The sequence below is a fragment of the Orcinus orca genome, chromosome 16, assembly GCF_937001465.1.
Source record: "Orcinus orca chromosome 16, mOrcOrc1.1, whole genome shotgun sequence".
NCBI lineage: Eukaryota > Metazoa > Chordata > Mammalia > Artiodactyla > Delphinidae > Orcinus > Orcinus orca.
In genome coordinates this window covers 71446842-71472372 of record NC_064574.1, presented here as the reverse complement: position 1 = coordinate 71472372, position 25531 = coordinate 71446842, and the positions used below count along the sequence as shown (strand labels likewise).

General features: G+C 44.6%; 1 protein-coding gene across 2 annotated transcripts; it reads left to right on the top strand.

Moving 5' to 3' along the window:
• The first annotated feature begins 1074 nt into the window (after positions 1–1074).
• Positions 1075–24193, top strand: LOC101286791 (eukaryotic translation initiation factor 3 subunit C). Of its 2 annotated transcripts, none has more exons than XM_033426113.2 (21): positions 1075–1223; positions 1360–1499; positions 2900–2965; positions 3072–3261; positions 3653–3778; positions 3967–4021; positions 4152–4261; positions 4661–4788; positions 13248–13407; positions 13546–13646; positions 14108–14249; positions 14439–14564; positions 14697–14790; positions 15624–15814; positions 16054–16278; positions 21448–21811; positions 23173–23332; positions 23424–23489; positions 23576–23663; positions 23762–23924; positions 24024–24193. In XM_033426113.2, exons 2-21 carry the CDS (start codon positions 1399–1401, stop codon positions 24104–24106), a joined length of 2739 nt encoding a protein of 912 aa, XP_033282004.1. In that variant the 5' UTR covers positions 1075–1223; positions 1360–1398; the 3' UTR covers positions 24107–24193. The 2 variants fall into 2 exon arrangements, with proteins under 2 accessions (XP_033282004.1, XP_012388051.1); XM_012532597.3 differs by having other exon boundaries at positions 13543–13646.
• Positions 24194–25531: the final 1338 nt, after the last annotated feature.

Genomic DNA, 25531 nt, shown 5'->3' with positions numbered 1-25531 from the left:
TGGTCAGGGTCTTGGGAGTAACTAGAAACCACTCTAAAATCAGTAGCTTTACTTTAGTCTGAATTTGCATTTCTTCATCTTCAGTGACAATGATCTTCAAATCACTCAACCTCCCTTACCCTTTACTCAAGCTTCCTTGGCCATTTCAGTGCATTCCCTTTCTGTTTTGGGAAGTGAAGAGGTTGACTTCAGCATCAGGTGGATCTGTGGGGAGAGAGGGAGGAAGAGAGAAAAGGAGAGAGAAGGAGAAACAGAGAGGAAAAGGGGGGAAAGTAGAGAAAGAGGGGTGACAGGCCAGGATGTGTGGAAAGGCCCTGCCACATTCTAACCCCAATATAACAGCTGTTGAACTTGCCCTGAACTTTCCTGTCTCTAGGATTTTGTTCAGACTGTTTCCTCTACCTAAAGTGGCCTCCTTCTTTCCCATGATCTGCTAAGTCCCAGTTTTCTTTCAGGGGAGCATTGTACCCCCAGTGCTAAACAGTACCAGACATGCAGCAAGTGCTGAATGAATGAAACCACCTTAAAAAATGTAAAACAGTCACATAAGCATTTGTGGAATAGTGAATGAATACTAGCTAATATTTATTATATGCTTATGTTGTGCAAGGCATTGTCCTAAATGCTTCACATATACTAAGCCACTTAATTCTCATAACACCTATGAAGTAGGTCCTATTATGGTCCTAACCTGGGGAGACTGAATCACAGAGAGGTTAGGAAATCTGACTAGGTTCACACACTAGTAAGTGATGGAGCTGGGATTCGAATACAAAGTCCGATCCGAAGTTTGCTCTAAGCCTGGCTCCAAAACCTTGCAGCTCATCAGCATCGCGTGGGCGCTTTAAGAAAGTAAACTCCTGGCCCTGAAATTCTGATTGCACAGGTGAGGTGTGTGGTTGGTTGGCTGGCTGTGAGCAATAACACCCGAGGGCAAAGCGCGGTCGCATCCACGACTCTCGAGACCGCCTCCTCCCAGCCAAGTTTACTGCAGGCCTGACCCTGCCCCCTGCGAGGCGCGAGGGCTACTGGGAGTTGTAGTCGCACGGTACAGTTCGTCGGCGTCTCCCAGAAGTGACGCAAAGATCCCGCCTTCTCCTCGCCGCGTTTCCGCTGCTTCGGCTAAGCGGTGTGATTCTCCCGGAAGTGACGCAAAAGTCCCGCCTTCTCCTCACCGCATTTCCGCTGTTTCGGCTAAGCGGTGTGATTCCGGAGGTCGGGTGGTAAGTACTTCTTTGGCCTTTTGCTTCGGGGGGGGGGACCCGGGTTGGGATACGTGCGGAGACTGTGAGGATGGGGCTCAGGAGGTGGCGGCCCGGGCCCCTTCTCGTGGCCCGTGACTTTCGGGCTTTACCGTAGGTCTGGACGCGCCCGCGGCAGCCGCTCCGCGCCGTCGCCATGTCGCGGTTTTTTACCACCGGTTCGGACAGCGAGTCCGAGTCGTCCCTGTCCGGGGAGGAGCTCGTCACCAAACCTGTCGGGGGTAACTACGGCAAACAGTGAGTGAGGGCCTGGGCCATGGGGACGACTCGGTGGGGTGAGGGGTTCGGCAGGCTGTGGAAGGCCGCGTATATGGGAGGGGAATGGAAATGGGGGCGGTGAGAGCGGGTTCTAAGGATGTTGAGAGTTTAAGGGACCAGAGCAGTGTTGGAGGGACAACCGTAACGCTAAGGGTGCTGTGAATTGTGGGAATCCACCCACCAGGCAAAGGATAGAGTCACAGAGAAAAGGTTTCCCACTGGCTGGGTGTGTTGCATCAGCAAGAAACCCCCAATACTCGCTTGATACCTGGGAGTTCCTTGATCTGGCTCTGAGGTTCTTAAACATCTATTAGTATTTTCCTGTTGTTTATCTCCATTTAAATACTCTTCACCCATCTTTGCAAATTAAAATTCTTTTCTCCCTTTGGAACGTTGTAATGTTTCTCAAACTTCTGTCATACACATGCCACCTTCATTATTTTTGTCACATATCTGTACTTAAGAATATATATACATACCACTTCAAAGTCTTGTTTCAGCATAAAACTCTTTTTTTGTTTGTTTGTTTGCGGTACGCGGGCCTCTCACTGTTGTGGCCTATCCCGTTGCGGAGCACAGGCTCCGGACGCGCAGGCTCAGCGGCCATGGCTCACGGGCCTAGCCGCTCCGCAGCATGTGGGATCTTCCCGGACCGGGGCACGAACCCGCGTCCCCTGCATCGGCAGGCGGACTCTCAACCACTGCGCCACCAGGGAAGCCCTAAAACTCATTTTTAAAAGTGAAAAATAGAATCTGTGTATACCCACATGAATATGATATCATATCTGTGTTACAAGTGGAAAATCAACATCACTTGCTATAAAATAGGAAATAATTGGAAAAGCTAATAAGATGGAAAGAAAAGAGATATTGTTGCCAGCTGAATGCTGTCTGTGGTCTGGTTTTTAATTATTTAGTAAAAATATCTAGTAATGGAGGTGTCAAAGCCGTTGAGACTCTTTCCTTGCCCTCGGCCTGTCACATTCTGGGAAATACTGCTTTCTAGGACCTAGTTCAAGTACCACCTTTTCCATTCATTCTAGGTAAAGTACCTCTTTTCTCAACTTCTTTTAGTAATTCTTAGTGACTTGTGTCTTCACATAATTAATTTTTTGACACAGTAAATAAGCACTTTCGTTTGTTTATGTTTGAGAGGCTGGAGACTGTCATTTTTTTAATGTGTTACAACATTTGATAAAAGTCTTTACTTGAAGTAAGCTTAAAAGATTGAGTTCTATATGATGAGGCCGTGAAGAGGAAGAATAAAACAAGATGAGTGTGGTAGGAATGGGCTACCTGCCCCATCGGAGAAGAAGAAGATCATTTGGAAAGACTGGAGCTAGGAACAGAGGTTAATGGTCTCTGTTCCTTCCAAATAGGCCATTGTTGCTGAGTGAGGATGAAGAAGATACCAAGAGAGTTGTCAGAAGCGCCAAGGATAAGAGGTGAGGCCTTGGGGAGGCGGGGTGATGGGGAGTTTCTGGAGCAGTGGTGGGTTTTCTGGTTGGTGATGGTGGGCATGTGCAATGTGGTATTGGGGTCTCAAACCAGGTTTGAGGAACTGACCAACCTTATCCGGACCATCCGTAATGCCATGAAGATTCGGGATGTCACCAAGTGCCTGGAAGAGTTTGAGCTCCTAGGAAAAGCATATGGGAAGGCTAAGAGCATTGTGGACAAGGAAGGTGTCCCCCGGTTCTATATCCGAATCCTGGCTGACCTGGAGGACTATCTTAATGAGGTGTGATTCCTGTGGGTGCAGGGGGATCTAGAAGGGGATTGTGGGCCTGGAGCTTTCTCCTGACCCACACCCAGGGATCATGTCTCCTCTGAGTTGTTTGCCAGATATTCAGTATTTCCCAGAACATAAGAAATACGTTCTTATAAACATAAGGAGAGGGACTTTTTTATGTTAAGAATTTTAATTGTATATATTTTTATATTACCTCTTATTTGTGGTTTTGTACTTTTGATACATAAATAAAGCATTGGTAAACAATAAGAGGTATAGTTTTTAGGTAGTATAGTTGTTTGTAGATAGCAAGACCCAAAAGTTGTGAAGCCTGAAGTTTAGGGAATACTACTTAATCTCAGATCCCTGTTCTCCCTTTCTTCCCTATTCTTTCCTTCAGCTATGGGAAGATAAGGAAGGGAAGAAGAAGATGAACAAGAATAATGCCAAGGCCCTGAGCACCCTGCGCCAGAAGATCCGAAAATACAACCGAGATTTTGAGTCCCATATTACAAATTACAAGCAGGTGAGGGTGCTAGAGGGAGACTTCCTGAACTTTGGGGGCAGTGACCCCACGACTGAGACAAAAAAGTATTTGCAAATGGGAGGTGTGTGACTGGAGAAGGAATCATGAGAAAGCTCTGTGGGGTGGAGGAGGTGGGATGGGGTAGTTGGCAGGCATCCTTAATTATTCTCTCATTTCCTTCTGTCAAGAACCCTGAGCAGTCTGCAGATGAAGATGCTGAGAAGAATGAGGAGGATTCAGAAGGTGAGTGAGGAAAACCCTTAATTGCAAATGGTTAGGAGCTCTAAAATTAAGGGTTTCCTTGGCTTTTTTCTTGGTTGCCATTCATCTCTTCACTATTCTAACTCTTTTTCTCTCTCCCCTTTCCCACCAGGCTCTTCAGATGAGGATGAGGATGATGAAGGAGTCAGTGCTTCCACTTTCCTAAAGAAGAAATCAGAAGCTCCTTCTAGCGAGAGTCGGAAGTTCCTCAAAAAGATGGAGGTAAGAGCCAGGGTTACACTGAGGGGTGGTTTGTCTGCTGTGGACCATTCTTGGGTCTCTGGGGAGAAGAAAAGACTCACAGAGCCTTAGGGTTGGGAGGGGTGGGATTTAGCAGAGTCTGGTCTGGGGACAGATTTCCTCTTCGATTAGAGCACTGAGTGACTTGGAATCTGGAGAACTAGATTCTAGGCCCAGCTCTGCCCCAGGGGAGCTGTGTGTCCCTGGAGCAAGTTAGCACTTCTCTTTGGGTCTTGGTGGTCCAGTCCAGCTCTTAAGATCCTGATTCAACCACTCTTCTGCTGCTCCGGAGAGTCTCTGAAACATGTGTCAGCAGGGAGAGCAGAGACACGAGTCAGTCTTCCCATCTTGTTTCTTCTGATCATCTTTTTTTTCTCTAAGGATGAAGATGAGGACTCAGAAGATTCAGAAGATGATGAAGATTGGGACACAGGTTCCACATCTTCTGATTCAGATTCAGAGGAGGAGGAAGGGAAACAGACAGTGCTGGCGTCGAGATTCCTTAAAAAGTAAGAAAAGTAATGGTACTTCGGGCTACAGTGGGAGGGGTAGGAAGCTTTTAATCATCTTGAAAGTTGTTGCTCCTGTGGAGTTCTTTTTTTTTTTTTTTATAAATTTATTTATTTATTCATTTATTTAATTTTTGGCTGCATTGGGTCTTTGCTGCTGCACGCGGGCTTTCTCTAGTTGCAGTGAGCGAGGGCTACTCTTTGTTGCAGGGAACAGGCTTCTCATTGTGATGGCTTCTCTTGTTGCGGAGCACAGGCTCTAGGCACGCGGGCTTCAGTAGTTGTGGCACACGGGCTTCAGTAGTTGTGGCTCACGGGCTCTAGAGCGCAGGCTCAGTAGTTGTGGCGCACGGGCTTAGTTGCTCCGCGGCATGTGGGATCTTCCCGGACCAGGGCTCGAACCTGTGTCCCCTGCATTGGCAGGCGGATTCTTAACCACTGCGCCACCAGGGAAGCCCTCCTGTGGAGTTCTTTTATTTATTTATTTATTTATTTTTCCCATTTCAGTTTTAATTTTTATTTGTCTTTTATTTTTATTTATTTTTACATTAAAAAGTTTTTTTATTGAAGTATAGTTGCTTTATAATACTATGTAAATTAGGGGTGTACAGTATAGTGATCCATAACTTTTTAAACTTATTTTTTATATTATTTATTTGGCTGTGTTGGGTCTTAGTTGAGGCATGTGGGATCTTCTCTGCAGCATGCGGGATCTTTTGTTGCGGCGCAGAGGCTCTTCACTGAGGCATGGGCTTCTCTCTAGTTGTGGCTTGCGGGCTCAGTAGTTGTGGCACGCGGGCTTAGTTGCCCCACAGCATGTGGGATCTTAGTTCCCCGACCAGGGATTGAACCCACGTCCCCTGCATCGGAAGGTGTATTCTTAACCACTGGACCACCAGGGAAGTCCCTAGTGATCCATAATTTTTAAAAGTTATACTCCATTAGTTCCTGGTGTTGTACAGTATATCCTTGTAGCTCATTTTATTCCTAGTGGTTTGTACCTCTTAATCCCCTACTCCTACATTGCTCCTCCCCCAATGGAGTCCTTTTAGGTTGTACAGGCCAACAGAGGGATCTCAGAGTCAAGTATGTTAGTTGGCTAAGATAAAGCTAATGTGTCCTGCAGATGAGATTTGAAGTTTCCAGTGTCCAAATATTTAACCATGACATTACTTGCTGCATGTGGACTGAGTGTTTATCTCTCTTTGGTGCTGATTAGCTGTGTGATATTGGATAAGCTCCTTAACCTTTCCAGTCTTCAGTTTTATCTTTTGTAAAATGGAGTGGTACTTGACCCTGTCTCAAGGATACCTGCAAAAATATAGGGAGGTGATACGCCTGGCTCAGCCCGGGACTGGCATGTGGTGTGCCCTCAGTGACAGTAGCTTCTCTTCTCACTCTTCCTGAGAACCTAGCATATAGCATATAGACTGCAGCAAGCCTTCCTGAACTTTACTAGTATCGTCATGGTATGGGGGAGGATTCTGATTTGGATTCTGGTCACAACCCTTACTACTTCAGTATCTGTCAACTTGGGTGAGTTACTTAGCCTTCTTAGGTCCTAGTTTCCTCCTTTGAAGTCAAGGTGACACCTATCCCTTTGTGTTCTACAGAAGTCGAGTATCAAGCTCAGTGATAACTGGCAGAAATACTGATGCTCTAAGGGTTGCTTTCCTGCTTTCAGAAGTTGGGGTTATGCAGCTTCAGGAGTTAGTGAGTTCCCTCACACTAGAGGGGTCAGACACAGCCATTTTATTGAGAAGCGTTTTTCTTTGTGTGCTCCAGGGAACACTGGTCAAATGCAGGGGGAGTATTGTGTATCTGATGTCTTTTTATTCACAACACTTCTGACACCATATGTGTTTTTTTCTCATACCAGCTAGTTCTCCAACTCTCTGGACACCAACTGGGTGTTCAACAGTAAGTCAGTTCTGACACTACCCAAAGTTAGCATAGACCCCATGAGACTGCCACCACCTTAGAGGCCAGTTGTAAGTTCCAAGTGTGGCTCCCGTACTTCTGACCAACCGGCTCTAAATTCAGAGAGTTACTACAGTCCCCTCCTCAGATTCGATAATTTGCTAGATTGACCCACAGAACTCAGGAAAGCTCTTTGCTTACTATTACCAGCGTATTATAAAGGATACAACTCAGGAACCGCCAAATGGAAGAGATGCATAGGACAGGGTATGGGAGAAGGGGCATGGAGCTTCAGTGTACTCTCTGAGTTCACCATCCTCCTAGCACTTCAGTGGTTCATCAACCAGGAAGCTCTCCAAATTATCATTTAAGGATTTTTATGGAGGCTTCATTACATAGCCATGATTGGTTAAATCGTTGGCTGTTGATGATGGGCTCCATTTCCAGTCCCTCTTATCCTCCCCGGTGGTCAGAGGGTGGAGCTATCAGTTCCACCCCTCTAATCATGCTTTGGTCTTTCTGGCAACCAGCCCCCATCCTGAAAGCTTTCTAGAGGCCTGTGAAGGCCTCATTAGAATGAGAGATGCTCCTATTGCTCAGGAAATTCCAAGGGATTTAGGAGCTCTGTGTCAGGAACTGAGGACAAAGACCACAGAATTATTTCTTATTACGCCACAGTATCATATTCCCTTCTTGGAGAGTTTACAATCATGTATCAGTTAAGCAAAATAGATCTGTTTAACTTTGTTTCATTAGCTATTTCTTAAATTTGCTTTACTGTGAAACTCATATTTTAAGCCTACTGACATCCTGTAGAACTATCAACCTTATTATTGGTTCATATCTTTTATATCTTCTTTGTGTTTTTGTCTTTTCAATAATTGTGTATTGAAGTCTCCATTATTTGGACCAGTGTGTGTAGTGTACACTGCACATGTGCATTGCACAAAGGCTCCTATCTGAGGGAACAAGTGGGGACTAAAGTTAAACTTAGGACATCATGAGAAAAGAAAACAACAGACCAATATCTTTTATGAATTTAGATTCAAAAATCCTCAGCAAAAACCAGTCCAGCAGGGCTTCCCTGGTGGCGCAGTGGTTGAGAGTCCACCTGCCGATGCAGGGGACACGGGTTTGTGCCCCAGTCCAGGAAGATCCCATATGCCATGGAGTGGCTGGGCCTGTGAGCCATGGCCGCTGAGCCTGCACGTCCGGAGCCTGTGCTCCGCAGTGGGAGAGGCCACAACAGTGAGAGGCCCGCGTACCGCAAAAAAAAAAACCAAAAAAAAAACCACTCAGCGAAGTAGGAATAGAAGGGGGCTTCCTCTGCTTGATTATAGGGCATCTTTGAGAACACACATACAGTTGACCCTGGAACAGCATTGGTTTGAACTGCACAGGTCCACTTATACGCAGACGTTTTTCAGTAAATGCATGCTGTAGTACCACATGGTCCATGGTTGATTGAATCTTCAGATGCAGAGGACCAACTGTAGAGTCACATGCGGATTTTTGACGGGGGATTGCCACCCCATCCCCATGTCGTATCCCACGTCGATCATGGGTCAACTGTATATCTTCTCCTGTCCTTTTATTTTGTACTTTACCATGGTGTATGTTTAGGGATGTCTCTTACAAACCCAGCTCGGTTTTTTTTCTTTTTCATCTTATGATCATTGCTGTTTTTTTTCTGTTTTCAATTGTGCCACTCATAAAATTTACTGTTAATCATTTTTTAAGTGTCCAATTCAGTGTCATTGAGTGCATTCACTCGGTTGTGCAACCACCACCACTGTCTCCAAAACTTGATCTCTGCTTTTTAATCTATGCAGGTTAATTTACATTTATTGTGATTATAAATGTATTTTGTCTTGTTCTTGCTCTCTTATTAATGTGCTTTCTATTTATCCTCTTCCTATTTTTAACTTCCTTTTTTTAACATAAATTTATTTATTTATTTTTGCGTTGGGTCTTCGTTGCTGCGCATGGGCTGTCTCTAGTAGCAGCAAGCGGGGGCTGTTCGTTGCAGTGCATGGGCTCTCATTGTGGTGCCTTCTCTTTTTTTTTAATTTAATTTTTTTTTTATACAACAGGTTCTTATTAGTTATCTATTTTATACATATTGCTGTATATATTGTCAATTCCAATCTTCCGTGTTGGCGTCTCTAGTTTCAGAGCATGGGCTCTAGGCATATGGGCTTCAGTAGTTGTGGCACGTGGGCTCAGTAGTTGTGGCTCGCGGGCTCTAGAGTGCAGGCTCAGTAGTTGTGGCCCACGGGCTCAGTTGTTCCGCGGCACATGGGATCTTCCCAGACAAGGGCTCAAACCCGTATCCTTTGCATTGGTAGGTGGGCTCTTAACCAGTGCACCACCAGGGAAGCCCACCACACATATTTAAAGTTAGCAATTTGATAAGTTACATGTTTATACTCATGAAACCATCACTACAATCAGAGTAAATAAAATCCATCACTCCTAAAAATTGCTTTATGCCCCTTTGTAAACCTTCTCTCCTGCCCCACTTCTCTTTGCCCTTTCTGTGGTCAACTGCTGATTTGCTTTCTATCACTAGGTAAGTTGGCAGTTTTTAGAGTTTTATAGAAATGGATTCATACAGTATATAATTTGGTTGGGAGAGATTTGGTTTTCAGAATAATTATTTTAAGATTAATCCTATCTTTATTATTTTTACTATAGAGATTACCCTTGATAATCTAAAATTAGATTTAGTTAAAATGTCAAGTGTCAGAGGTTGGGTTAACCATGGGATCCTCAAAGGCCTTATTGACATTAAGCGTTTGTGGCTTTGTAGTGTCAAAGAATAATTCAGAGACACTATTGTACTTGTATAACAAGGTAGACCAACTTTTAAGATCGATTTCCAACCAAGACAAAAAAGAATTTGATAAGAGAAAGAGGAATAAAGAGAGAGGGAAAAACCACAGGCAGTGGTGGGAACGTTGAATTTTGTTTGCACATTTTTGTGTGTGTAAACTCATTAGCTATCTAAGCTAGCCAAGGTTAGTTTCAGTTGTTAATGGATTATCTAGAAACATGACAGGCTGTCCCTATAATGTCTGCCAGCATCCTTTTTCAGCATCTCCATATTAAACCAGTCTATACCCTTCCTCTCGTCAGAATTTCTCAGCTTTCATCTTTTGGTCAAAACAAGCACGTAACGGAACACATTTAATCTCAAGAGCTTCAATTTCTTTGATGTGGGATAATAAGGTTGTCTAGCAACATTTAAGCACCTGGATATTAGATAGTGGGTTTGGGCAGAAAATATGAGGATAGTCACAGATACAGTAAGAAACATTTAGGACCTTTATTTAATTTTCTAATCAGGCTAAGCCTATCTAGGAGAATGTCTTTAAGAATCACTTTAGTGAACTTTTAATCAAGTGGCTTTTTTCTTAATTGATTTGTTTTTTCCAAAGTATTCATCCAGGTTCAATAAGATGTTATTTATTGCACATCTTTATTTATTAGCCTTGACTGACCAGTATTTGAGATCAGTTTTATTTAGGGTTGATTCTTTTTTTAATTTTTAGCTGAGCCACGTGGCTTATGGAATCTTTGTTCCCTGATCAGGGATTAAACCTGTGCCCTCGGCAGTGAAAGCTTAGAGTCCTAACCACTGGACTGTCAGGGAATTCCCTATTTAAGGTTAATTCTTAGCTAAGGAATTTGTTAGTTTGGGGCTAAAATGTTTAAATTATTTGTTATTTTGGACCATACTAGAGGTAAATTACAGATCACATATTCGTGTTTCTGAATTTGTAGTTGGGGTAGGAATTCTTAAGTACAAACTGATGAAATCTAGTATCTTGGACCCCTTCTCATAAGTTACCATGTTGGAGTCTTAATCAAATGTAGATATTGGTTTGCAACCGTGGGAGCTCCCTGGTAAAATCTGAAACTATCCCCATGCACAGAGGACAAGGAAAGACGGAAGAAAGAGGCAGACCACTCCAGATTGGTAGGTGGCAGGTGTAATAAGCAAGGGAACTTACATACAGGGTTTCTCTTTGGCGGCCTGAAGATGAGTAGATCTCTGCACCTGTCTTCCAGAATCTTAAGAGTTTAGGTAGAGGCTATAATAGAGCTCAGTCACATATTCAGGTCAGATGGTCTCAACACATTGCTCTCAAGGCTGCATCCTAAGCCTCTCAAGGCTCCTAAGGTGGGAACCGTGAGCAGAATGTACATTCCAAGGACAGAGGAGGGAGTAAGGAGCCTCCAGTACCCTGGGTCCAGTTCTTGGGTCAACCCATGGTCACATCCTGTCAATGACCTCTTCCAATAGTGAGCAACCAAGATTTTTACTGTGAAACTTGGATAATGATGAACTAATACAGAAGAAGTTAAAAGAGGAGGAATACACAGAAAACGTTTGTTGTCTCAATTATGAATCCTAATCTGAAGGGTTTTGGAGGACGTTGTCTACATCTGATATGGTTGCCCTGTGGAATCTCTCCGAGATGCTATCTGCTTCTAAGAGCTACCTGGCTTCTGGAGTCCTTTTTAAAAGTGAACCTCAGGATAGATCTCTGGTGGGACTGGATCTACAAGTTGTTAGGATCCTAAGGAAGAGTGTATGTCTAGGGCCTCTAGATCATAGTTGTGGTTAAGAGCGTGTGGAATGGTCCTTTTCAGTGTAGTTTTAGGACTAACTTCTATTGGTGTCTCTTAATGTCTTCAGCTCCTTAGCTGTGTAAAGGTGGAGGTGTATTTGGTGATGTCCCTCTAGCTGAGAGCATAAATGTCAGTTTTCTGATCGATTCTAACAAGATGTGAATATACCAAGGTATAATCTGTCATAGGGGAGAGATCAAGTCAAGTTTTAGGTCTTTCAGTTAGAATTTCATAGGGTGAGAGTTTGTGTTTTTGAGGTGTGAATCACAATATCCTGAGGGCTTCGAGTAAAACTTTAGGCCAAGGATAATTAAGTTCTTTTGAAGTTTAGACAGCATTGATTTTTAAATAGCATGAAGTCCTGTGATCTCAGAGCTTTGGGGCTGGATGATGCAGACCAAGAAGTTTCAGCTTAATGAACATACTTCACGTATTTGCAAAGGATTTTACCTATGAAATGAGTTTTTATCATTACAGAATATTGCATTAGTACAGGAGGAAAAACCATTAAGCTTCTATTGAGTTATGGCATAGGGAGTTCCCTGGTGGTCTAGTGGTTGGGATTCGGCACTGCCATCGCCCGGGTTCCATTCCTGGTTGGAGAACTGAGATCCCACAAGTATCCCACAAGACACGTGGCATGGCCGCCCCCCAAAAAAAAATTATGGCATAAATCTTTTGGCAAGGGCAAGTTTTAATCCAACTGGCAAATTTATAAACTATTACTAAAGCATATTCAAACCTTTTAAGCAGTTAAAATGAAATTTATTTATAAACATTTAAATGATGTTTTAATTATAGATAACTTGAATGTTTGTTCAAGTCTTTCTGGAGAGACTTTTTCCTCAGTATCTTTATAAAGTTTGAAATAATTTTTCCCTGTCATTTGGTTTATATTTCATTATATAAATATTAAAGTCTGGAAATGGTTTCAGACATCAAATAGCTTAAGTCCACTTTGAGGTAGCCAGTGATCTTTTTCTTTTTTGTTGGGGACATTTCGTTGTATTGAACAGTTTTTTTTAATTCAGAATTTATATTAATAATTGTCATAAGAGGGGAAAGAAAGGCAGGGAAAAGCAGCCAGTCTGGGAACCGCAAAAATTTTTTTGCTCTTTTTTTTTTTCTAAGCACTGATTTTAAACTGATAAATCAGTTGGTGATAAAAAGATTAGTCTGGGGACTTCCCTGGTGGTACAGTGGTCAAGAATCTCCCTGCCAATGCAGGGACACGGGTTCAAACCCTGGTCCAGGAAGATCCCACATGCCGTGGAGCAACTAAGCGTGTGCACCACAACTACTGAGCCTGCGCTCTAGAGCCTGGAGCCACAACGCCTGGAGCCCGTGCTCCTCAACAAGAGAAGCCACCGCAGTGAGAAGATGGCGCACTGCAACAAAGAGTAGCCCCCACTAGCCGCAGCTAGAGAGGACCCATGCACAACAACAAAGACCCAACGCAGCCCTAACTAACTAACTAACTAAATAAATAGATTTATTTATTAAAAAAAAAGATTAGTCTGGACAGAGCAACTAGTACCAAAGGACAACTGTGTTGCTTATGGATTCTTTGGAAAACCTTAGAGCTTAGTTGTGGAGCAACATGACAGGCTGATTTCTGTGTCTGTAGCGGCCTGGTTAGCACCCCCGTCTTATTAAACTAGGCCATACTCTTTCCTTCATATGAGTTGCTTAGTGTAATGTGGTAACAGACCTTGGTAAGTGGTCTGGCAGATTCAAATGCTTAGTGGTCCTTGCTTTGGTTATGGTTACAGTTATCCATAGGTCATTCTTGTAGAGTGTAACTTGGACCCAGGAATAGAAAAAGAGGAATTTTGTTGGGGGAAGAATCCTCAAGGTGGAGAGGGGGCTGATCCTTCATCTTCTCCTGTGTCTCTTGGCAGGGCCCCCACCACAGAGGAGGACAAGAAGGCAGCTGAGAAGAAACGGGAGGACAAAGCCAAGAAGAAGCACGATAGGAAATCCAAGCGCCTGGATGAGGAGGAGGAAGACAATGAAGGCGGAGAGTGGGAAAGGGTCCGGGGTGGAGTGCCCCTGGTTAAGGTGAGGATTTTAGAACGAAAAGGAATTGGGAAACAGTTTGGGAGAGCATGCAGGTACCCTCCTGGTCGAATTCGGGAGAACAATTAAGGCAAGAATAGTTTCTGTCGGCCTGCATATAACTTGTGTGTTACCTAGGAGAAGCCAAAAATGTTTGCCAAGGGAACTGAGATCACCCACGCTGTTGTCATCAAGAAACTGAATGAGATCCTACAGGCACGAGGCAAGAAGGGAACTGATCGGTAAGATTCGTGGGCCTGGGCTGTGTCATTACAGGGTGAAAGCTCATTTTCTCTTAAGACACGGGGTGGAGGTTGGTAGGGAAAGTGGTATTTTGGGAAGATCTGTGTGTGGCTACAGTAGAAGGAATGATGTACTTGGACTACACCAGTCTATTTTTTGCTGTTTACATTCTGTTTGACCTTAGATCAATCACTTAACCTTTGGGGGCTGTTTTCCCATCTGTAAAATGGGAATAATACTCTTCTTTAGTTATTCAGTGACTAAAGAGGATGTTAGATTGTTAGCATTATTGCTATTTCTGTTTGGAATTTATGAGAGAGAAGCAAGTGTACAGGTGGTGAGGCTAGGGGTGGGTATTGAGAATGAGGCTGCCTTTCTTGTCTGAAGAGGGTGTGCTGTATGACAGGATAAGACTTTTTTATTTGTTTCCTGTGCCTCACCCAATTCTATACCCCTCCAGTGCAGCCCAGATTGAGCTGCTACAGCTGCTGGTTCAGATTGCTTCTGAAAACAACCTGGGAGAGGGTGTCATCGTCAAGATCAAGTTCAATATCATCGCCTCTCTTTATGACTACAACCCCAACCTGGCCACATACATGAAGGTGAGAACAATAACGAGCATCCCACGGCGGAGCTGGTGGGTCATGGGAAGGTGGCTAGTGACTCAAGACTCAAGGACTGTTGGAGCAGTCTTGGTGGTTGAAGGCCTGTGGATTCCTGGTGTAGGGCTCTTGGGAGGCATCTCCTTGTTCCACCTTCACACCTCTGACTGCTGTCTGATCTCTTGGCAGCCTGAGATGTGGCAGAAGTGTCTGGACTGCATCAATGAGCTGATGGATATCCTGTTTGCAAACCCCAACATCTTTGTTGGAGAGAACATTCTGGAAGAGAGTGAGAACCTGCAAAACGCTGACCAGGTAAAGAGGGGATTTGGCAGGCTATTTGGAAGTGTGTGTTGTCTGCTTTGGGAAGCCTTGTTGGAGACAGAAGGGTTGAAGTCTAGGACTGGAATCTGGGCTAATTTATTTCCTCCTTTGCCTTCTGTTCAGCCGCTGCGTGTCCGTGGCTGTATCCTAACTCTGGTGGAACGAATGGATGAAGAATTTACCAAGATAATGCAAAACACTGATCCTCACTCCCAAGGTGAGCCCGAGCAAGCATGGGCATCAGTGAGAGGAAAAGTGCAGGGATTAAAATGAAGGATTATACTAAGTGAGAATGTTCGGAAAGCCAGCCCTTCCTCACCCCAGCATTCATACCACAGGGCCTCTTTAAGATACTGGACCCCACTCCCGTAGCTTCTGATTCAATAGGTCTGGGTGAGATCTCACACTTTGCATTTCTAACATGTTCCTAAGTGATGGTGCTGTCTGCTACTTTGAGAACTGTTGGGGTATAATGATCTCTGTCCACTTGGCTTGTTTAGCTTGTACGCCTTAAGCATTAGAATGGGGAAATGCAGGACATTTACACAGTAAAATGTGAGTGTCCACATGTGTCCACCAAGTCAAAGGTATATTGATGAACAAGACAGCTTGGGGCCTTCATGCTCATGGAGGTTACATTTCGGTGCTGAAGCAAGGCAGCTCTACAAAAAAATGAGCGAGTCAGTTGTAGATAATGTAAAGTGTGAATTAGAAATTCAGATCGGGACATGTGACAGGATGTCTGGAGTGGTGGCTGCTTTAGGTAATGGTTGAAGAAGCATCTGTAGGTAGGGCACATTTGAGGTGAGAGCCGAATGAGAAGGAGGAGGAGGAGTTAATTGGGAGGAATTAGCAGAAGAGAGTGCCTGACAGCAGTGGAGAGTGAGCTTGACATGTCCCAGGAGAGGATGGTATTTTTAGGGCACAGTGGGTTAGACTTTTCTGATGGGTACAGAAAACACATGCAGAGGTAATTGGATTGATGAGGGACATATGATTGGGAAAGCCTGGGTGCCTGGCTAAGCTGAGGGTGGGTGCTCTCCCTGCCAGAGTACGTGGAGCACCTGAAGGACGAGGCACAGGTGTGCACCATCATTGAGCGTGTGCAGCGCTACCTGGAGGAGAAGGGCACCACTGACGAGATCTGTCGCATCTACTTGAGGCGCATCCTCCACACCTACTACAAGTTTGATTACAAGGCCCATCAGCGGCAGCTTACCCCCCCTGAGGGCTCCTCAAAGGTAAGTGCTTGGCCACCATGTCAGAGGGGAGAGGGGTGTGTCCATTGGTTCTGCATGTCTTTCAGGACTTCATGGCAGATCTTCTATTCCCTGGGGACTGTCTGTGGTGGAGCAGAGGGACTAGGAAGAGGCTGGATGGCGTCTCGTCTTTGGTTGCTGAAGGCTGAGCCATTTACAACCATTGTCCTTGACATATTTCCTCCTCCAACAATATCTCCCCCTACCCACTACCCCTCCAGTCGGAGCAAGACCAGGCTGAAAATGAGGGCGAGGACTCAGCTGTGCTAATGGAGAGACTGTGCAAGTACATCTATGCCAAGGACCGCACAGACCGAATCCGCACATGCGCCATCCTCTGCCATATCTATCATCATGCTCTGCACTCCCGCTGGTACCAGGCCCGTGACCTCATGCTCATGAGCCACCTACAAGACAACATTCAGCACGCGGACCCGCCAGTACAGGTAGGATGGGAAGGAGGCGCTGTGGCCCTGGTGGCAAAGGGAAGACCAGGCCAGGCCCCCTGTCCACTCTGTTCAGGCAAAGTGGCTCAGGCAGATTAGCCACGTGTCTGGCTAATGCAGATACAGGGAGACACTTGGTCCTTCCCGAGTGCGAGCATTCTTTGATTCTCCTACATGTTAACATAGAGTTCTCTGGGATAGGATTTGGGTTCAACTAACATTTATTATAACTACTGTGTGTCTGGTTTGGAACAAACATTAGGAGATCATCTTACTTAAAAAGATGAAAAAGCGTTTAAGCAGTTAAACTGAGAAGGACAAGGACCCAAATACAGTGTGATGTGTGAAACATAAAATTTTGTGTGTGGCAGCATTGTGAGGACATTTTCATGTAGGAGTATTATAATTGTGTCTAGGTATAGATCCTATAAATGTGTGTTTAGAACAATTGTGAGGTATTTATGTGTAAAACATGTGGTGAGCTTGTCTGGTGGTGCTTTTTGAATAGCACACCTATTTTTTATTCCGTTGTATGAATTTATCACAGGTTCTTGATATTTCTCTTGATACCTGATCAACCAGTTTGGGGTATTATAAATGAAGCTCTTGTGATTTATGTATAAGTTTGTGTGGATGTATGGCTTCTCTCGGGTAAATACTTAAGAGTGCAATTGCTGCATCATAGTGTAGGTGTATGTCCAGTTTTATAAGAAGCTCAAAAATGGGACTTCCCTAGTTGTTCAGTGGTTAAGAATCTGCCTGCCAATGCAGGGGACACGGGTTCAAGCCCTGGTCCGGGAAGATCCCACATGCCGCAGAGCAACTAGCCCACAACTACTGAGCCTGTGCTCTAGATCTAGAGCCTGCAAGCCACAGCTACTGAACCCCCGCTCAGTACTGAGTACTCTGCTCAATAAAGAGTAGCCCCAGCTCGCTGCAACTAGAGAAAGCTTGTGCGCATCAGTGAAGACCCAAGGCAGCCAAAAGTAAATAAATAAATAAATTTATAAAAAAAAAAAGAAACTCAGAAATGGTTGTACCATTTTTCACTTCTACTTTGTCAATATTTAGTGTTGTTGGTCTTCTTAATTTTGGCCATCATGGTTGTTGTCTAATGGTATCTCAATGTGGGGTTAGTTTGTATTTCCCTGATAACTATTGAAATTGACTACTTTTTAAATGTTTATTGGCCCTTTATATATCTTCTTTTGTGAGATGTCTGGTCAACTTTTGCCCCCCCCCTTTTTTTAAAGATTGGATTATTCATCTTTTTATTATTGAGTTGTAGGAAATCTTTATATATCCTGGATACCAGTCCTTTGTCAGATAAAAGCTTTACAATTTTTTTCCAGTGTGTGGTTTGCCTATTCATTTTCTTAACCATGTGTTTTGATGTATATTCTAATATATCAGTTTTATCTCTTGGTTATTTTCTGGGTCCTATCTAAAGAAACTTTTTCCTACTTGCAATTCATAAAGATATTCTTTTTGTATTTTTAGTTTTTGGAAGTTCTTGTGGTTTTAGCTTTCACATTTAGGTCTATGTTTTCTGCATATGGTGTGAAGTCAGGGTCAGAGACGTTCTTTCCCCATTATATTGCTTTGGTGCCTTTGTGGAAAACCACATGAAAAACCAACCACATGACCCTATAAATGTATTTCTGGGCTCTCTATTCTATTCCATTCATTCATCTTTTTGTCCTTCCTTACGCCAGTTCCACACTGTCTCGATAGCTGTGCCTTTAGGGTTAAGTCTTTTTTTTTAATTAATTAATTAATTTATTTATGGCTGCGTTGGGTCTTCGTTGCTTCGCCCAGGCTTTCTCTAGTTGCGGCAAGCAGGGGCTGCTCTTCGTTGCGGTGCGTGGGTTTCTCATTGCAGTGGCTTCTCTTGTTGCGGAGCGTGGGCTCTAGGCACACAGGCTTCAGTACTTGTGGTACTCGGGCTCAGTAGTTGTGGCTTGCAGGCTCTAGAGCGCAGGCTCAGTAGTTGTAGCGTATGGGCTTAGTTGCTCCACGGCATGTAGGATCTTCCCGGACCAGGGCTCGAACCCATGTCTCTTGCATTGGCAGGCGGATTCTTAACCACTGCGCCACAGGGAAGTCCCTAGGGTAAGTCTTGAAGTCAGGTAGTATGACTCCTCCAACTTTGTTGTTTTTTAAGAATAGTTGGAATGTTCTGTGACATTTGCATTTCCACATAAATTTCAAAATCAGCTTGTCAATTTGTGCAAAAATGCCTGCTGGGATTATATGGAATCTGTAAATCAGTTTTGGGAGAACTGACACCTTAACTTTGAACCTGTTGATCTTATGTGTTATTCTTCGTTTAATTTCTTCAGTTTCTCTCTGCAGAGGTAATATACATCTTTTAAAAAATTATTCCTGAGAATTATACGATTTTTGATGCTATCGTAAATGCAATTTTTTAATTTAATTTAATTTTTTATTTTGTCCACATGGCTGGTGGAATCTCAATTCCTCAACCAAGGGTTGAACCTGGGCCACGGCAGAGAAAGCACTGAATCCTAACCACTAGACCACCAGGGAACTCCTGTTAATTTCATTTTTAAATTGTTAACTACTAGTATCTAAAAATAGAGTTAATTTTCTTACATTGGCCTTGGATCCTGCCATTTTGCTAAATTCAGTTTTAGTCTGGCCTTCTGTCCTGTGTATTTGCGGATTCAACCAAGTGCAGATTGAAGATATTTGGGGGGAGGGGGAGGGATTCCAGAAAGTTCCCCCAAAAAACCAAAATTTGCCTTGTTTGGTAACTATTTACATAGCACTTACATTGTATTAGGTGTTACAAGTAATCTACAGATGATTTAAATTACACGGGAGGACGTACCGTAAGTTATATTCAAATACTATTCCATTTCATGTAAGAGACTTGAGCATCTGCAGATTTTGGTCCAGGAACCAATCCCCCATGGATACTGAGGGACAGCTGTATTGGGTCTCTGAAACTTTTCTTTCTTTTTTGTTTTTTGCCATATTGTAATGACTCAAATCTCTAATACTTAGTGCTGAATAGAAGTGAGAGCAGACATCTTGCCTCCTTCCCAGTATCAGCAGGGAAGCAGTGAACATTTCACCATTAAGAAGAATGTTACCTATTTTTATAGATAGTATTTTTGTAGATAGACTTTCTCAGATTGATGGAGTTCTCTTCTGATCCTAGTTGGCTGGGAATTTTTGTCCTTAATAGGTGTTGAATTTTGTCAAAATCTTTTTCTGCATCTATTGAAATAATGCACAGTTATTTCTCCATTATTCTGTTTATATCGTGAATAACCGTGATTTTAGATTTTTATATCAGGCTTTCATTCCTGTGATATATCCTACTTGGTCATGGTATATTATCTTTTATGTATTGCTGGATTTTGCTTGCTGGTATTTTTTTAAGGCTCTTTGTATCTAAGTTCATGACCGGTATTGACCTCTATATTTTTGTTGTCAGTAAAGACTTGGTCTTTCCCCCCCACGAAAATCCGTACTACCTACAATCTTCCCTATCTTAATTATTGACAAGTCCATCTTTTCAGTTGCCTAGGCCCAGAAGCCTTGAATTCATCTTTGATTCTTGTTTTTCTCTCACATTGATTCCCCACCCATTTGTGTTGAAAATCCCTATCTGACCACTTATTATCACTTCCACTGCCACCCTCTGGTCTAAGCCACCATCATGTTCCCTGTCTCTCTCTCTCTGCTTCTGCCCTTATATCCCTTCAGGCTGTTCTTTCTTTTTCTTTTTTTTTTAATGTTTATTCCTTTTACTTTTTTAATTTATTTTTGGCTGCATTGGGTCTCCATTGCTGCACTCGGGCTTTCTCTAGTTGCGGCGAGTGGGGGCTGCTCTTCATTGCAGTACGCAGGCTTCTCATTGCAGTGGCCTCTCTTTGTTACGGAGCACGGGCTCTAGGGCGCACAGGCTTTAGTAGTTGCGGCGCGTGGGCTTAGTTGCTCCACGGCATGTGGGATCTTTCCGGACCAGGGATCAAACCCATGTCCTCTGCATTGGCAGGTGGATTCTTAACCACTGTGCCACCAGGGAAGCCCCTTCAGGCTTTTCTTAATGCAGCAGCCAGAATAACCCTGTTAATAAAGTCAAATTATGTCACTTATTTGCTCAAAAGCTTCCTGTGGTTTCCCATCTTTAAATCTTTTTTTTTTTTTTTTTTTTTGCGGTACACGGGCCTCTCACTGTTGTGGCCTCTCCTGTTGCGGAGCGCAGGCTCAGTGGCCATGGCTCACGGGCCTTGCCGCTCCGCAGCATGTGGGATCTTCCCGGACCAGGGCACGAACCCGTGTCCCCTGCATCGGCAGGCGGACTCTCAACCACTGCGCCACCAGGGAAGCCCATCTTAAAATCTTTAACATGGTTTACAACGCCCTGTGCTTGCCCAGCCTCCAGTTTCTGATCACATCTTTTACCAGCTCTAGCCATAGTGCATTCCTTGTCCTTGAATACATCTGGCATAGGGCCTTTGCACTTACTTTTCATTTTTCCTAGAATATTGTTCTTCTTGCAGAGATCTGCATGACTTGCTCTTTCTTTTTCTGTTAGGTCTTTATTAATTTTTTTAAAAATTCAATTTATTTATTTTTGGCTGCATTGGGTTTTCGTTGTGGTGCGTGGGCTTCTCACTGCAGTGGCTTCTCTTGTTGCAGAGCTCAGGCTCTAAGCCCATGGGCTTCAGTAGTTGTGGCCCGCGGGGTCTAGAGTACAGGCTCAGTAGTTGTGGTGCACAGGCTTAGTTGCCCCACAGCATGTGGGATCTCCCCGGACCAGGGATCGAACCCGTGTCCCCTGCATTGGCAGGCGGATTCTTAACCACTGCGCCACCAGGGAAGCCCAGGTCTTTATGTTTTAAACATCCCCTTCAAAATGAGCCCTTCCCTAGTTATCCTACATAAAATTGCGAGTTCCCACCACTTCTGCCACCGCTCAGACTCCCTTCTTAACTCCCTCGTCTACTTTATTTTTCTCCTTAGCTTGGTTCACCACCTGCATATTATGCTTATTTTGTCCTCCACACCCCTGTCCCTAGAGTGTAAGCTCCATGGAAGGGGAGGAACTGGTCTATTTTGTTCTCTGTCCTAACCCTGTGAAAGACTTGCCTTGTGGCTATCACCTCTGAGTTCATTGCCCTTCGCTCTTAGATCCTGTACAACCGCACCATGGTGCAGCTGGGCATCTGTGCCTTCCGCCAAGGCCTGACCAAGGATGCTCACAACGCCCTGCTGGACATCCAGTCAAGCGGCCGGGCCAAGGAGCTTCTGGGCCAGGGCCTGCTGCTGCGCAGCCTGCAAGAGCGCAACCAGGAGCAGGAGAAGGTGGAGCGGCGCCGGCAGGTGCCCTTCCACCTGCACATAAATCTGGAGCTGCTGGAGTGTGTTTACCTGGTGTCGGCCATGCTCCTGGAGATCCCCTACATGGCCGCCCATGAGAGTGACGCCCGCCGACGCATGATCAGCAAGCAGTTCCATCACCAGCTGCGGGTGGGCGAGCGGCAGCCCTTGCTGGGTGAGTGTGCGGCTCTGTAGTGCAGCAGACTTTGCTTGTAATCAAAGGATTAAGAGAAGATAAAGGGAGTAAACTTTCCCACAAGATGATTCCATTTGACTTAATGGCATCTCCATGTATGGCCTAAAAGCATCATTTTTACTAAGTAGTCTCCATGGTCTCTTACCATAGGACACGTTGTCTTAGCTTACAAATTAAGCTCCCTGCTTTCTGTCATTTTCCCCTTCAGTCTTTTTTTGTCAGTAGTATCTTTCTACCAAGTGTATGATGTTATACACCCCCAGCACCTTCAGAAGTTCTTCATTGCCTGTAGAATAAAGTCCAGCCGCCTCAGTCACTAAGTTAAAAGTCTCCATGACCTGATTCCAACGATATTTTTAATTTAGGATAAACTTACATAGTACTTTTTTCTGCCTGGCCCGAAGTGTTTTATAAATAATAATAATTCATTTATTCTTCATTAGTCATAACCCTATGAAGATACTATTATGACCCCCTTTTTCCTGATTAAGAAACTGAGGCACAAAAGTTAAGTGACTTTACCCAGGGATAACACAGCTGGTATGTGTCTCTCTGACCTTTTTCTCTTTTTCCCTTTCATCCATATTATTTTTTAGCTAACTAACTGGACCCTTGGCATTCAAGAATCTAACATTGGCTTCTTTGAGCACTTTTAGAGATCTGATCATTCATTCCAGAGGTTGAGTGAGTTGTGATTTCACTGGGAAAGGAATTTGAATTGCACCCTTCCTGTAAGGCTGGTGCATGGAAGGACTTGGCAACTGAGCCAAGCTTACTGTCCACAGCCACGTCCCTCTACAGATTTGTCCTCTACTGGTTGTGTGTATGGTCATATTAAGTGCAGGCGCACTTCAGGCAAATTATGTTTGGGCTATGTAGTGATGCTATGCTTTGTTTTGTTTTAATTGGAAAATTGCCAGTGAAAATCTGTATGTCCAGCATCTCTTAGGGCTTCTTGGTTCACATTCCCCGCCTCTCTACTACTGCCTGCAGTGGATGTTAGACATTTTTTTTAGGTCAGTGAACCTTGTAAGAATCTGATAAAAGCTGTGGACCCTTTCCTAGGAGAATGTGCCTAAGAGTACACACAGCAATTTGTCAGCATTTTCAAGGAGTTCACCAATCCCCTGAGGCACATCATAGACTAAGTCTAAATGTAAATACAGTTATTTTGATATTAAGTGACTTATACAGTCACATGGCTACTTAATGGAGAGCTGGGAGAGTCTCAGTCCAGTTGTTTGCTCTCCTAGCCTGGGTTCCTCCTTAAATAGTGCTTGTTGGGGAAGGAGCCCTCATCCCAAGTTTCCCTAGGCCCTCCCTCATGCCCAACCTTTCAGGTCCCCCTGAGTCAATGAGGGAACACGTGGTCGCTGCCTCCAAGGCCATGAAGATGGGTGACTGGAAGACCTGCCACAGTTTTATCATCAACGAGAAGATGAATGGCAAAGTGTGGGACCTTTTCCCGGAGGCTGACAAAGTCCGAAGCATGCTGGTTAGGTGAGCAGAGAACAAGACCCTAGTGGGTGGGGAAGAAAAGACTTGGTCTCCTTCACTGAAGATCTGCCCCTTTTCTCCCTTCTCCCCACAGGAAGATCCAGGAAGAGTCACTGCGGACCTACCTCTTCACCTACAGCAGTGTCTATGACTCCATCAGGTAGGATGGGCCCCGAGGAGGCACAGGAGCCCCAGCTTTGTGGTCGAGGGTCCTAATTGCTCCCTGCTCTTGGCCTTTGTCCCCAGCATGGAGACACTGTCTGACATGTTTGAACTGGACCTGCCCACTGTGCACTCCATCATCAGCAAGATGATCATTAACGAGGAGTTGATGGTAAGGGCCATCAACATGGGCACATGGGCAGGTGGAGTCATGGAGAGATTGGAGTACAGGAGACTGATCTGTCCCTTCCTCGGCCTCACTTCTGTCAGGCCTCCCTGGACCAGCCGACACAGACAGTGGTGATGCACCGCACTGAGCCCACTGCCCAGCAGAACCTGGCACTGCAGCTCGCTGAGAAGCTGGGCAGCCTGGTGGAAAACAATGAGCGGGTGTTTGACCACAAGCAGGGTACCTATGGTGGCTACTTCCGAGGTGAGTGCTTCCATCCCCTCTGCGCTCCCAGGGTCCTGGCCCCCTTACTGCCTCTCCCTTGGCATTCACCCCCCGCCCCTCCCCATCTCTCTCCTGCAGACCAGAAGGATGGCTACCGCAAAAATGAGGGCTACATGCGCCGGGGTGGCTACCGCCAGCAGCAGTCTCAGACGACCTACTGATTGCTTGACTTCAGTCCCCAGTGCCCTAAACCATTCAGCGTTTAGGTCCAGCCACACCCCAGTCATTAAAGGTCTATTTAGAGTTGCTGCAGTTCTGCCTGTCTGTGTGTCGCCAGAGGTGTGTTGGACACATTTATTTCCTAATTATATTTCTAAGCTTCTGTCCCATGACAGGCACAAGGCTCAGGATGCAGGGATGACTTGCACGTATCCCTGACTTCAAAGAGCTTGCTGCTCTTTGACATTTGACCGGAAAATTGTAATAACATGTGATAAGTTATAACAGGCATTTTTTTAAAACGTGGTGGGCATATTGAATAGGATGTGATTATGGGGCATAAATGTCAGGGAAAGCATAATGGAGGCAGTGGTGATGGACGTTGTGAGTGGATGGGTGGTGGTTCACCAGGCAGGGAAAAGGGAGAGTTAGTCTAGACCCGTGTGAAGTGTAGTCCTCAGACCAGTGTGGATGCACAGTTAGCCTGTCCATGACAAAACAGGCACCATAATTAAGAGTAAGCACTGAGAAGCTTTGCCATTGCTGTGATATCTAAGCATGTGATCGATTTTCTAATTTGTGTGTATAGTGTTTTCGAAAGTATTTACCCACAGTAGGCTGGAAATTTTTTTAATGGCCCTTCACCACATTTGAAAAGCATTGATGTAGGCAAAGGAAAAAGCACTTAAACAGGATGAGAGGAGCAAAAGAATAGTGTGGTTGGTATAAAGTGTTTGTGGAGTATGTGCAGAAGATCAACTAGAGGCTTAATCCGGGGGCCACCTCATGAAGGCTAAATGCTTTGGACTTGTGGAAACAAAATAGAATGGATCCATCTTTAAGAAGGGAAATGGAGCAGTACTGTGGAGTATAGAGTTGGAGGCAGAGAGCCTACCAGAGTAAAAAGCATCTAAAGCCAGGGTGGGGCTTCCCTGGTGGCACAGTGGTTGGGAATCCGCCTGCCAATGCAGGGGACACAGGTTCGAGCCCTGGTCCAGGAGGATACCACATGCCGCGGAGCAGCTAGGCCCGTGCGCCACAACTACTGAGCCTGTGCTCTAGAGCCCATGCTCCGCAACAAGAGAAGCCACCGCAATGAGAAGCCTGTGCACTGCAACTAGAGAAAGCCTGCGCGAAGCAGTGAAACCCAACACGGTCTAAATAAATAAATAAATTTTAAAAATAAATAAATAAAGCCAGGATTGGGTTGGGGTTAGAGGTGAGGGAATGATAGAAGAGGGATGTATGTGTCAAGCTGTGGGGTTCTGTGACAGGTTGAATCTGAGAGTAGTAAAAGCGACAGATATCTCAAGGGATAAATTGACAATAGGGATGTTATCAAGAAATTGTTGGGCTAGTCTGTGTGTACAGAAATACAAGAAGAGCAGGGGTGCAGAGTGGGTTTGATAATGAGGTTGGTTTTACGA